Source organism: Streptopelia decaocto (genome assembly GCF_964273445.1).
Source record: "Streptopelia decaocto genome assembly, chromosome: 12".
Classification (NCBI taxonomy): domain Eukaryota; kingdom Metazoa; phylum Chordata; class Aves; order Columbiformes; family Columbidae; genus Streptopelia; species Streptopelia decaocto.
Window position 1 is genome coordinate 11,422,287 of NC_138667.1, and position 14,414 is coordinate 11,436,700.

At 48.8% G+C, this 14,414-nt stretch overlaps 1 protein-coding gene across 1 annotated transcript in view; it reads left to right on the forward strand.

Annotated features, from left to right (window-relative positions):
* PDLIM4 (PDZ and LIM domain 4) overlaps nt 1-9,146 on the forward strand; it is a 51,421-nt gene extending 42,275 nt beyond the window's left edge. The window contains exons 5-7 of the mRNA XM_082063676.1: nt 748-905; nt 5,319-5,439; nt 6,320-9,146. Coding sequence (XP_081919802.1) covers nt 748-905; nt 5,319-5,439; nt 6,320-6,524 — 484 coding nt within the window. The 3' untranslated portion in view covers nt 6,525-9,146. The remainder of the gene's footprint in view (nt 1-747; nt 906-5,318; nt 5,440-6,319) is intronic.
* The last annotated feature ends 5,268 nt before the right edge of the window (nt 9,147-14,414 follow it).

Genomic DNA, 14,414 nt, shown 5'->3' on the forward strand with positions numbered 1-14,414 from the left:
GAAGGTCGGTGTGTGGTTGGGGGGTAGTTGTGGGGCTACTTCCATGTCCCATCCTTGGTGCTGTGCAGCACCAGGGGCCGTTTCTCACTTAAACTGTGGGCTGGTTCTGGCAATTGGACACTGTTAAGATGCAGCTGGGCCACCTTCTCTAGACTGTGTGTTTGCCAAGAAAGGTTGGACCAGGTGATCCTTGGGGTGCCTTCCAACCTGGTGTTCTGTGATGGTGAAATGGATCTTTTAACGGAGTCACCTACAGAAACACTAGCTTTTTAAAAGAGACATTTGTGGAGGGTAAGGAGATTTGCTGTCCTGTCTGTGCCTGGCAGCAGCACCCGCTCTCCCCATGCCAGATGCCTTAGCAGTGGTACCAAGGGGTGGGTGGATTCCCTGGCCCTACATAATTAATGAAATGCATTGTTTTACCTTTTTTTTTTTTTTCTCAAATAAATTCCATGTGTGGCAGAGTGATTTCCAGCGCTTGTAAGCAGCTGCCCTCTTTCCTGAAGGCATCTGGTAACAGGGCCAGCCCTGGCTGTGTTGCTCAATCGCAGCTGAACAGGGAACGAGTTTAGCTTCCCTGGTTCGGTGGCTGTTGTGGGACAGGCGTTCCTCCAGGCAGAGAAACGCCTGGGAACAGAGAGGTGTTTCATGCATCTGTGGGAATGCAGAGATTGCGGTACCTCCCTGACATGCTGACAACTGCTTTTTCTATTTGACGTGAGCCTCTCTTGCTTTTCTTTAAAACAGCCTTGACCCCTTGAAGTCTCTCCCGCGGAACAGAAATGGGATTGATGTGGAGTCGGATGTCTACAAGATGCTTCAGGATTACGAAAAGCCAATTTCGGAGCCTAAGCAGTCTGGATCCTTCCGATACTTGCAGGGCATGTTGGAGGCTGGTGAGAATGGTAAGGAGGTTGTCACATATCATGTGTCCCAGGAAGTCCCCTACACCTCCCCAGGACCATGGCTGTGGCACTGTGATGCTGTGGAGCTTGAACCATCGTTTAGTCCCTCTGAACCCTGTTCATGGCCCTGCACCCACCAAGTTGCTGTTGGAAGCTTAACCTCCTGCTTCTTCCATTGCTGATGTCCAGGAGGACCCATCTGTGAGAGCTGGTGGGGTGGGTTTGTAAACTCTTCTATCACTTTACAGCATGTCACTTGGGTGCTGAGGCAGCTCAGCTTAGCACAGGGGGGTCTGAGCACCCTGTGAGGGGGAACACTGGGATGGCAGGTTTCAAATCAGGATTTTGGATGCTCAGGCCAGCATCTGGGGGCTTACCAAATGTTGTGGATTACTTGAGCATCGTGTGAAAATAGGATTTGCAAACAGCTTCTGCATGGCAGCTGTTTTCCTGAGATCGTTTATGAAATGTAATGACCTAAAGCAGTTGCGTAAGATAAACGGTGAAGAACCATAGGCCTGTTTAAGTAAATGGCATTTGCATAAGGATGTGGGATGGTCCTCAGCAGTGCAGGGATAGAGATCAGAAGCTCTTGGCTCACTTCTCAGGTTTGTCACAGCTTCCTGCCCCAGTTGTTAACACAGGCAGGAGCCAACTCTGTGCATTAAATAATAAGATCCCCAAACTATACATTTCAGCTTCTTTTTATTTGCTTTTCAACTTTAAGTCCATTGGGGATTTTTACATTCAAACTTTCAGGCTTTGCTTTGCAATCATTAGGGCAAGACTTTCTGCTTCCTTCCAAGAGCCTCATACTCTGATCATGTGAATCCAGGAACTTAGATTTTATGGGAAAATACTAACTACTGCAAATCTCATTAGGAAGCTGTGAGAGACGGCAAGTCAGGCTGTTGCACTTCAGTTTCTGTGTATATAAAATGACTCAGAACCCTTTGACTACAAGGATATTGGGTTTTGCTTTACAAGAAGCATTATCACAGATAACTTCACAGTATCACAGTATGTTTGGGATTGGAAGGGACCTCAAAAGATCATCTAGTCCAATCCCCCTGCTGGACCAGGAACACCTAGGTGAGGTCGCACAGGAACATGTCCAGGCGGGTTTTGAATGTCTCCAGAGAAGGAGACTCCACAACTTCCCTGGGCAGCCTGTTCCAGTGCTCTGTCACCCTCACTGAGAAGAAGTTTCTTCTCAAATTTAAGTGGAACCTCTTGTGTTCCAGCTTGATCCCATTACCCCTTGTCCTTCTGAGCACTGACAATTTCCACCAGTTTTAGTTTGCTCAGTGGTACTGAGGTATATCTGCAAAGCACGAGATTAGGATCGGCCTTGGAAGTACTGCATGTAAATATTATAGCCCCTCCTTGGCTGGCAGGAAAACCGCTGTTAATTACAGGCTCCTGTTGTACCTTCACTGAGAGCAAGCACGAGCAGCTTCCCGGGGTGACGTCTGCTGCCCCCCCGGGTCTCCTCATTAGGAAGACGCAAATAGGAAGCAACTGTGTAAATCCCAATTAATAACACTGCTGCCTTTCTCCCTGCTCTGTGCCAGGGAAAAGGAACAACACTGAAACTTTGCCTCCCCTTGCATCCTGCAGCCCTGGGCTGACAGAAACCCGGTGCTGCTGTTTGGGGGGAAGGAAGAAAGAAAAGGGGGTGGGCTGAGGGAAGGGGAGGACGAAAAGATGCCAGGACAGTGCCCAGAGCCTGGGATTGTCCCAGCCAGTCTGGGTGTCCGCTCACTCCAGCAGTGTCTTGGTGCCAGCCCATCGCTGATGCAGCCCCTGCATCTTCGGTCAGAGTCTGGGGCTGAGGGGATGCTGACGGGTACCAGGAGGCTGGAGATGCCACCCACAGGGCTCTGCCACCGGTCACTGCCCTCTTGGCTGTGCTGTGCTGCGGGGCTGTGCAACTGGCTGCAGGCACAGGCTCGCTCCTGTGTCGGCCTTTATGATGCTCTCGGTGTTTATTTCATAAGGGATGAGAAATGAAGTGAAAAGCATCTCTCCTGGCATCAAGCTCTGCGATGTTTCAGTATGGTTGAAATCTCCAGAAGTGTCTCTGCTAGATTGTTTTACAGCTTCCACCCCTGCTGCTTTTTCCTTAAGCCTAAAATTACATACTTTTGCCCGAGCCTGCTGTGCGTTGTCCTTTTAAAGTCTGGATCTCCTCTCCTGAAGAGCTGAGTGTCCCAGACAATGACCTGTTTTATATGGAAGGTGTTTCTGCTGAAAGCTGTATCTTGTTCAGCACCACCAGCCCCATCCTGCACCCTTAAGGAGCAATGCTTCCTGCTGAGATCTGGTGGAGGCTGGAGGAATCACAGCAGCCGTGTCTGTAGGTGTCCTTGGTGCGGCAAGGATGAGCACTGCAGCTGCAAACGGGGATGGCGATGGTTAAGATTCTGGGGTTACAGCATCTTGCTGCCTTGCTGAGGACCATAAAAATGTGATGAGGTTGTGGACTGGTAAACAGAAAGAAATGATCAGCTTTTTGGGAGCCCTCTTTCCAGGGGTCATTTTGCTGTAAAAAGTCTTTCTTTTTTTTCTTCTCCTCCCTGTCCTGCTCTCTTTAAAGCAGCTTATCCAAGCGTTCTGCCTGAGAGACAGTGACAGCTTAACTGTTAAATGTTGGCAGATGAGCATGTCTAGTCCATATCTCACGCTGGGGAAGCCGACAGCTTGAGCAGTTATTTTGGTTTATTCCCAGCAAGGCAGCGGAAAGACTTGACAAGGGAGCTTGGCTGGAGCCAGCTGAGCGCTCGGGGACCCCTGAGGTGGAGCAGCCCTGACCACTCCTGGGCAGGCAGACTCGCATGTAACGAGGCGCTCGGCATCTCCACACTATATTATATCTTGGGAATGTGAGGATTGGTGGGAAATTAGTTACTTTGGTTTTACGTGCTTGGCTGGGACTGTTGGCAGTGTTGGTTGCTGGATCAGAGCCACAGCTGGAGAGATGGGGTCTGCTGAGTGAGGGTCCCTGCATGTCCACAGGGTGGCCCTGGGGGACAGGGTCAGGACAGTGGGTGCTCTGAGATGTGCTGGATGGGGGAATGGGAATCTCTCAGTGGAAGGAAGCTCAGCCAAGCAATGCCCCTTAAAACATACTGTGTGAACCTGCATGGGATCAGCAAGTGACCACCAGTGATGATGCACCAGTTAAATGTCCTAACAATTAATTTTGGGAAGTGCAAAGATGTTCCTGGAGCCAGAGTGGATGCTTCAGAGCAAGATCCAAGTGGAATTTTCCAAAACCGGTGTAGTGCATATGGATAACTGGGTCAGAAAGTGCCTGGACCCTGCTTAGACCTCCTGGGCATCATGGGCTGAAATACCCTGGAAGCTTGGGGAGCATAGAAGGCCCAACACCAAAGAATGGCTTGTTCATCCAAGAGCTCCTCTGCTTATTTTCTGAACTGTGTCAGCTGATAGAATAAAATACATTGTCCTTCTTCATGAGCTTCTCCTTTCTATAGCCTTAGGCCATCACAGAGGAACGACAGATACAAAAATGCCCAAAAGACCAGTCAGTTGTGAGCCGTGAAAAATCATGCAGTGAATACTGGAAGCTTTTAAGTGTCACGGTGGTTGGCAACAAGCATGTTTGTATTGTCTGCACGCAAGAGCAGATGATAGATGATGTGTAGGGAGTGGGGTTGCAACACTGAAAACTTTGCCTTGATATTGTTCATACGCACCAAACTTTCATTCCTTCCTTTCCTGTTGTTGGACCTCTATGAAAGGAGGCTTGGTGCCATAGAAGACCTTATCTTCTATCACAATATTTTATTTCAGATTATTTGAGATTAAATGAGTGTGCTAAGAAGAAAAATACATGTAATTCTATTATTGTTTGTTTTAACTTGCCTAATTCTCCAAAAGGCTTTCATTTTTGTCTCCTTGACTGATGGTAGATCTACCAAGTTCACCTGAAATGTTGGTGTGATAGAACCTCTTCTTTCTGGAGCTTTTCTGAGATTTTTTGCTATTTATCTATCTTAACTCACTAAATAGAATTGCAGGCAAATTAATCTCTCATCTCTAGATTAAGGGTACTTTGCCTTTTGAGTAGATACAGGTACTGAGTTGGTGCTATCACAGTGCATAGATAGACCATCTGCTGATGCAGCCAAGAGCTTCTGCCACTGTTCATGCTTCGTTAGGATGAGCAGAGGGTCAGCACAGCATCCTCTGGTCATCTGCAAACCTGAATGCTGTGTGACTTCTGAGATAATTGGTCTCACTAATTTGCTTTTTACTTCCTTACAAGCAAGTTACAGGTTCTGTTGTAACAGACAGAGACTCATCTGACTCCTTTAGGGATCAAAAAAAAAAAAAGGCCCAAGAGGAAAAGTTCCTAATTTGTGGCTGTTTTAAAATTCTTGGCAGGTGAAAAACTCGACAAACTCAGCAACCCCCGAAACATCAAGTCCCCGGTGCCGAAGCTTGGTGGTGCCATGTCCGGGCTGCAGATGCTCCCCGAGTGCACCCGCTGCAGGAACGGCATTGTGTAAGTGTCACGTCTCACCACAGCCTCTGGTTCAGTGGGGATGGTGATGTAGGGACGCAGCTGGGTCAGGTCCTACCAGACCTGTGGGTTAGAATTTATAGCAGAATATCTTGGAATTGTTAGCAGAATACTTTGAATCCCTTTCTGGGTTTTGCTAACCGTATATAAACCTGGAATTGAGGAATACAGTTCGGATTGCCCCTTTTAAGGGAATCTTGCAGTAAACAGGGATGATTCATGGGATGGTTTCTGCCCTGCTTATCATAGTAACTGCCCAGGGACTATGAATAGTGCTGGCACTTTTTCACTGCCTTATGGAGGGAGAAACACTTTGAGGTTCAAGTAGAAGAGGTCTGTGGATTATTTGTGTTTGTTGATGACAGGTGGATATTGGGTCTGACTTCAGAGAATATAGGCACTTTTCTGCTTTGTGTTATTGCAATTTATGTTCCATTTTAATTAACGTTCTGCTCAAGCCAGATTTGCTGGCTGGGTCTGCTCTGTAAATGCCTGTAACAGTGTTTCTGGCTGGTGCTGTGAGCTGTGGTGCCCATGTCCCCAGCCCTGCTAGCAGCGCTTCGAGGATGCGGCTCCTGATGTTCAGATCTGGGCTCAGTATGATATTTGAGGCTCAGCTTTACGTTGAGCAGTGGTGTGGTGCTGCAGGGGCTGTAGATAAATGGGAACGGAGCATCCCTTCCCCTGGAAATACAGTGGAGTGGGATGGAAGCTTTGGACAGGCTGGCATGTTGGGATGGGAACTCACCATAAAAACCCTTGCTCCTTTCCTTCACTCACCTCATTTACTCAAGGCAGCAGGAAAAACTGTTTTTGCTGGTTATTGCTCCGTCTCACTCCAGCTCTCCCCATCTCTCACCAGGGGCACAATCGTCAAAGCTCGGGACAAGCTCTACCACCCCGAGTGCTTCATGTGTGATGACTGCGGCCTCAACCTGAAGCAGAGAGGGTATTTCTTCATCGAGGAGCAGCTGTACTGCGAGACGCATGCCAAGGAGAGGGTTAAACCCCCTGAGGGATATGACGTGGTGGCTGTTTATCCCAATGCCAAAGTTGAACTTGTCTAAACCCGGGCTGCGCTCTGGAGAGGTGGGGCGGCCGCGCGCCCACCCACGTCCTCCCCGCCGGCTGCGCAATGTGGCTGTAATCAACCCCGACTGCCAAAGCCCAAGTTAAAATGCCTTTTCCTAGATAAAACCGTTTACACTTGGGATCTCCAGGGGATGGTGTTGAAAGCATACGAACAGGTTTTTTCCTTCTTTTTGACACTCTGCTTTTTTGGGTTGCTGTGTTGAGTTATTAGTCTGTGCCATAACCTTATCCATGATCTGTGTAAATACTGATTAATTCTCTACTCTGTTTCATATAAAACCAGTATTCCTTTTTTTTTGCCCCACCGCCTCTTCTGAAAAAGCAAGGAGGGTGTTTTAAAAGCTCAAAGAAAAGAAGGCACTTTAACAAAAGCAGCTGACTCCTGTATCCTGACCTTAATCTCCTGCCCTCCGGCTGCCCAAAGGATTAAAAACCAACCCCTTGAGGAGTCTGGGATGTGGTACCAGTGGGTCAGGGTCCCTGGCTCAGCCCCACCCCAGCAGGTGTGCCCAGAAAGGGCGATCTCTTAAAACAGTATTTGCTGTGAAATTCCCTAGATTGGGGCACTGCTGTTCAAGGCTGAGACAGACTGATCCAAGTTCCCTGAGAGATCTCCACACTAAGCATGCAACGAGGCCTTTTTTTTTTTTTTCTTTTTTCTTTCTTTCACTCCTAATTCAGTCGTTCTGTCATCTGATCACACGAGTAACACCTTTATAGGGCAATGAGATAGCACGGAGCCCACCTCTGCTATTCCCATCTCCTGCACTCCTGCATCACACCTGTCCTGCTTTGGCTGTTCTGACTCTTCTCCAGCTTTTGCTATATTTTTGTAGTCCTTTATTTCTAGTTCCCCAGACTGCTGCCATCTTGGTCTGCCAGGGAGGTGGTCATGAAATCCCTCTAGACACTTAGGAAGTAACTGGAGTGGCAGTGAGCCCAGATATGAGCCTGGAGTCCAGAGACAGCAGGTTTGGATTTGTACCTGTATCCCAGGTCCATCATCCACTTTATTTGATGGGGAAACATTTCTGAGGATCTTGGGATTTTGCTTTGTTGGAGAAATGTTTGAGTTTTTTTTCCTTTTAATTTTTGGAGGGGAGAGAGTGAGAGTTGTCACCCAGCTGCTGGGTGCCATCATGGGTGGTGATAGGAGCTGTGTGTTTGGTACCATGAGGGTGGTTCTGCTTTGCAGCAGTCTCCTTCCTCCTCCTCATGTGAGAGAGGGAGGGTGGGTTTGGAAAAGAAATGTCTGTACTCATTTCCCTTCTGTGGAAAAGGAAGATGAGAGATGAGGCAATGGCCAAAGCACTCCTTCTCCTCTGGCTCTCTGTAACAAGGGTCTGAGAAATCTGGGACTGGAGGAGGGTTGCGAGTGTTATCCTGGTTAGAGCTGGGCATGCAATTTCTTCCTACAGGTTCTGCACCCAGAGGGAGTAAGGATTTTAGGGTGTTACATGGGCACATTTAGACATTTTCGCATGGTGCGGCTCCTGCCCGGTGCCCGGCAGGCTGCCTGAGCCTGCATCCCAGCTGGGTACCACCAGCTGGGTACCACCTCGCAGCCGCAGGGATGCTGGCCCTGCGTGTTCCTGCTACCAGCAGAACATCCAGCTGCCCCTTCTGCTGTTGGGATTTTTAATTACTGAAGTACAAGAAACACATGGAAAACTTTATCACAGTGCCGAGCCTTGTTTTTCATGTATTTGCATAGCCTAGCTTGGTAGGATGGGAAATCTGATGGGAAATACTTGGGACAACTGTAAATGATGAGGAGACTAACAATAATCAGGTGGGAAGTGTTACTGCCCTTGTTTTCAGGCCTTTGCTTGGAGCTCATTAGTTGGCAGATTGTCAAAAACATTTGTTCTGTATTCCTCCATTAACCTCATGCATTGCTGGGCTGAGCTCTGGTGTCCATTGTGTTAAAGTTCAGGCTTCCCCCAAACACAGGACTGAATCCAGCTCAGCTGAGCAATGGAAAACTCACAACACAAACAGTCCTGGGGGCTTTTCCCATTTTCCACCTAGACATGGCCACAGCTGCCAGCTGGGGCTGTGTCACCCTCTGCAGCTCTTGTCCCCTGTTCAACTCCATCTTGTTGTGTCCAGGGGAATGCCAGGCATCTTGCAGCCTTGGCACAGGGAACAACTTAGAAGTTCATAAATGGTTTCATTGCCATCATTTTGAATGCATAAGCAGGCTGCTGGCAGGGCATCCTTGGCAGGGCATCCAGGGCCTTGCCTGGCTGCTGCACCATTACAGCACTGGGAGCACTGGGCATGGGGTTTTTCATTAAAGCTAAAACCAAATTCCCACAAATCAACGTTTCCATGTGGTTGCCTCATAATACTTTTTCTTAGGAGTAATCAACTCCTTTGATCCTCTCCCAAGGAGCCTGAAGCTGGAGCTCATACAACCCCAGCCCAGGGCACATTGGTTCCCAGTTTCAGGCCACGTCATTGACATTACGGGGTTTGTGGGAGCTGCTGCAAGTGAGGCTCCTGCGTCCCCAGGTAACGCTATTTAACTCTATACAACAGGGGGAGGGTGCTGTTTGTATGAAATACAAAATAAAGTTGTATTGTCAGTTTTATGTCTCGCATTACTGAGCGTGGCCTTTGCCTGGTCCCCATCTGGGTCTCTGCTGCGGTAGCACCCGTATGTGCGGGGGTCACTTGGCATCTGGATAAGGAGGACACTGGATAAACTTTAAAAAGCATCTTGGAGACAAAGAGCTGCACTTCTCACTGCACTGGGCATTAAGACCCTTGTTTGAGGTTTGATCTGTATTTTAGTGGGGGGGTGTTTGGTTTTAGGTTGTGTTTCTTTTCGTGTGTATTTTTTTGTTGTGGGGTTGTTTGGGGTTTTTTGTATGTTGTGGTTTGTTTGGTTTTGTTTGGTGTTTTTTGTATTTGTTTTGGTTTTAACTCCCGAGACCTTCCTGGGACCCTGCATGCATCGGGCACAGAGATGAGAAGGACCAGCCTGTCCCTGCCCATTATGAGAACAACCGCAGGGTTGGCTCCCCTCACCCTGCAGTGGTCCAGAGCTTTATCACGTCTGCCTGTGCATAAGATGACTGGGATTTATGAGCAGCATCCAAGCAGCCATGGTGCTGCTCCCAAGGTACCATCTCCCACCTGATGGCCCAGGCTCTCAGGGAGCTGCAGCTCTGTGGGGCTGAGGGTGTCACCTGCCCTGTCAACATGGGAGGGATCTGGGCAGCACCCAGGCTGGAAAACATCCTTCTGCCCAAGGATAATGTAAACCACAGTACAGCCGTAAGCAAACAGTGCTCTTAAGAATCTCTTTGCACAGTTCTGGCTGTGGCACCACTCAGGCTCATTCCCCGAGCCCGGAGCTGTAACATCAGCATGGCAAGGACAGAACTGGTCCCTAAATCCCTGTCCCACGTTATCATTGCTGACCCTCGAACCGCAAAAACCTGCTGGGTGGCAAGAGCATGGGGATCAGGAGGGTGAGGGCAGGCTTGATGTATCATAGAGAGATGTTTGCTTATGTAGCTAAATCTCGATAGGTCTGGTTTTAGTGGTTGATTGGTATGTGGGAAAGTCGGAAGTAATGTGGGTTAAGTGCCTCCTGCAGATATTTAATCTAAAAGGTTTTATTTGGAAAGCATTCATATATGGAAATTGTTGCTTGTACATGCCTAAAAATATTTTAAAAGATTAAGCCCCTGAGGATCCACATGTGGCATGAAAGGCCTTCATGAAGTTTGGGACAGTGGAACTCCACGTCTAATTACTGTGCATATTCAGATAATTAACATGCTTATGACTCCCTAGCCAGTGATTTTCCATTCACCCTTGAATGCATACGTATGTCAGATGTGTTTCTATGTTACAGCCATCGTGATATCCAGCCCCTCTGCCCTGGGCGCTGCTGTTGTGGAGTGTCAGTCCCACGGCTGAGCTCCTGGGGTGATCCCTGACTGCGAGACTGGAGAGGGGGACACAGGGCACCTGGGGGTGTTAGGGACCCTCTGTGACACCCCTGTTATCCCCATGGCAGCCCTGTCTCATACAGCAGCTGCCTTGATCTGACTTGCCCAACCTTGGGAGCCTTCACTGAACTCCTCGCTGTGTTGGAAAAAAGCAATGTATAAGATCAAACACAATGAAGGGTGCCATTTATTAACTAAATGAGGTGGGACCAGGGCCAGACTGATTCAAGTTCTAATTGTTTAACTTTTTCCATGTATCATCATTAAAATTTCCTACTTAGCCAGGCATTATTTCCACCACCACACCCCTTTTCTTCTGCTGCTTTTGTTTGGAGTTGTTTAACTTTGCTTTTGTTATTGGATGGCTGCCCCAGGGACCTTAAAAAAAAAATCTCAGCTGGTTACATGTGTATTAGGATAGAAGTCCTTGTGCCATAGGGGAGGAGGTAAAGAGGGTCTTTGCAAAAGTTCCATTTCCTCCCTTTCTCATGTGTGAAAAAGTCTATTTTAATTACTTTAGTGAAAAAAATTCTTCACCACGCCTATAACAAAACAGACACTGCACTCCCCTGCCAGTTATTTTGCCTCTGTTTTTCTCCCTGGGAAAGCACAAGCTGTCAGGAGACACCCACAGAGCTCCCCGAGCCCTGGAGCAGCTTCTTGCACCTCAGTGTTTAAATATTTTGAATTTTTACATAGTGCTGAAGCAGTTCTTTTGTGAGACAGAGCTGGTGGGGAGAGCCTGGGCTGCAGCCAGCACTGCTGCTTTGGGCAGTTGATGTGCACGGGGTCACTCTCTTGCTGTGCAAAGATGCTGCTCAAGCACGTTTCAGGCTTTTTTTAGCTTTGTTAATAATAACAGCTACTTTTTTTACTTAAACACCTGATTTCTTCACTTCCTAACTCAAGGAGTGCTGGGAGGTGAGTGGCAGATGTCTGTCCTCCTGGAGCTGACTGGCTTAGAGCAGACACAAGCTGCTGGCACCATGGGATGGTGGTGCTGGTGCTCACCTGAGGGATGCTGAGCAACATGCTTGGAAAAGCTGGTTGGAAGGGACCTCAGGAGGCCACCTCGTCTCTACTGCTGTCCCTAGGCAGTACCTGCATCCCTCTCAGGAGGTGTTTAATCTGTCCTTGATTGGAAATTCCCAGCTCCCTGGGTATCATGTCCCATGCACTGGAATTTCCAAATATTGTTGGAATAATCTCCCCAGACAAGTGGTGGATTCCCCAACATTAGGATAGTGGGCCAGCTTCTCCAGACTGGGCTTTTGCCAAAGAAGGTTCAATCAAATGATCCTCATTGTCCCTTCCAACTTGGTGTTCTATGATTCTGTGATCTGTGGGTTGCATGGGATGCACAGGTGTGCATTGTGTGCATGATGTGCAGAGGAATGTATGGGATGCAGAGGGTAGATAGTGGTATTAGTAAATAAATGGGGGTGCATGGGGCTATATAGGATGTGTGGGGGGTTCATAGGGGTACGTGGGGGTGCACAGGGGCAGAAGGGGCACACGAGGTGCCTGCGGTGCAGGGGCATGGGGCAGGCCAAGACCCAGCCCAGCCCTGCCGGCTGCTGTGCCTGTCTCTTGCACCATCTAGTGATGGAAACCGAAATATCCAGCGCTTTCAGTTAGTGTGGGAGAAGAACCTGCGATCTGAAGATTCCCAGCGTTGTGGGGTGGTTTCCGGGTGGGAACAACCACATCCACCCAGAGGGTTTCTGAGAAATCTCTAGCAAAGGCTGCGCTGGGAGAGTCGGGTGTGAGTAGTAGCGATGGGTTTGAACCTGTCTGCTCAGCTCTTGGGTGCTGTCAGATATCCTGTCTCTTCTCTGGCAAGATCTCTTGCCTTCCTGTGCTCTGACACAGCCCTGCCTGCCGTGCCCCACATCACTGAGCCCTGACCCTCACAGAATCACAGAATAGTGTGGGTTGGAAGGGACCTTCCAAGCTCCCCCAGTGCCCCCCCTGCCATGAGCAGGGACATCTTCACCAGCTCAGGTTGCTCAGAGCCCCGTCCAGCCTGGCCTGGGATGTGTCCAGGGATGGGGCATCCACCACCTCTCTGGGAAACCTGGGACAATGTCTCACCACCCTCAGTGTAAACCATTTCTTCCTCATGTCTAACTTGAATTTCTGCTCCATTAGTTTAAAACCATCACCTCTTGTCCTGTTGTAACACACCCTTCTAAAAAGTCTGTCCCCAGCTTTCCTATAGGCTCCTTTTCAGTACTGAATCACTGTGCCCTGACCCACATCACTGTGTCCTGCCCCAAAGGCTGAGGGGATATGAATGCAGGACGGGGTGATACTGCCCCAGGGTGCTGCTCCTCGGTGCATCTGTTCCTGCTGCAGAGCTATGGTCGCTGGTGTCAGCTGGCAAGGCCAAAGTGGTATCTCTTACCTGACCAGAGTGACATTACACCAGGTAAAATTACTTAAGTCCTTGGTGATTGGATGGTGGATGGTCTTGGGAAAGCTAGCTCTACTTGAGTATAGGTGCATTTTGGGGGGTTTTATTGCAAATCCTCACACATATACTACAGGCAGGTGCCCTAGTCCCTCTCTTTTACAATATTCTTACCACAAATACGATTGCCTGGAAAATAATGATGCTGAGTGCTTGTCTGCCCAGCTCTGCTTAGGAAGGGAAAAGTTCACGCAGTAGTGCCAGGAACTGGAAAGCGATGGCTACAACTGCCCCTAAAAGCTCCAAGTCCTGTAAATTAATATGGTTTCAAGTGAGAATTGCACTGGCCAGTCCTCAGTCCTGATCCGTGGGTACATATTGCACTACTGGAACGAGCCAAGAGCCTTTTTCAGAGTTGCCAAAGATGATTTTTTCCCAGATGCCATCTGTCTGGTGAAATGTGGCCCTGATGGACATGATCACTGGCTCCATCCATGCCAGGGGGGGTGGCAGGCAGGAGTGTAAGGCCAAGGTTTGGGGCAGAGCATGGCTGTACCTCACTCTCATGCATGGAATCCCTTGGAGGACACTTTGCAGACTCAGTAAACACACTTACAAAATGGATTTTGCTTTGCCCCGTCAATTAACAAGATTCCACATGATCTGAGTGCTACACAAGCAACACAGAATTATAGAACTCACGTGTTTTCTTAATTCCCAGCTCTCAAGGTGTCTCCTGGGAGGGTGACCCAGTCCCAGCAAGGCAGAGGATCCCTTGAGAGGGGCCTTGCCCAAGCAGAAGAGGGAGAGCGGAGTCGCCGTGAGCAGTAACCACCCTGGGCCAGGGCACACCAGGAGCTCTGGTGACAGCCATGCTGCTGGCAGTGTCACAGGGTGAGTGTGACGGGACTGCACGTGGCAGGAGCTGGGCAGCTCACAGCCACTGGGCAGCTTCCAGCACTAGAGTAGCCCATTGGTGCCACTTCCCCAACCAACCCCTGTCTGGCTGGCTTAGGCCATGTTAGAAAATACTGTTGCACAAGAACAAAATATTTGCACAAAAGGTGATTTCTCAACTATACAAAGATTCACTCTTTCTCCCCTTGTGACTCCTTTGCTCTGCCAGCTCCTCAGCATCTGATTTCACTTTACAGGAATCTCTCCATCCTCATTTCCCACATGCTGCTCTCTATTTAATAGCTGAAAGTGTATTTTAGCAGGTTGCAGTGAAATCCACTTACAGCTTTCAGAGGGGTCATTTGGAAGAATTAGGACTGGTCCTTCCACTACAGAAAATTTGTTCTGTGACTGCCCGAGCCATCTACTGGCCGCTAATTCTGTGTGGTATTCATAATCTCCATGCCTGGGCAGAAGCATCCCAGATGTTGGATGATAAGTGGTGTTTCCAACCTGGGGAGCACCTGGCAAAGGCTGGCAGGAGAGTGGCATCGTGCTGGGCTAAAATGATTGTATGCAGTAATTAG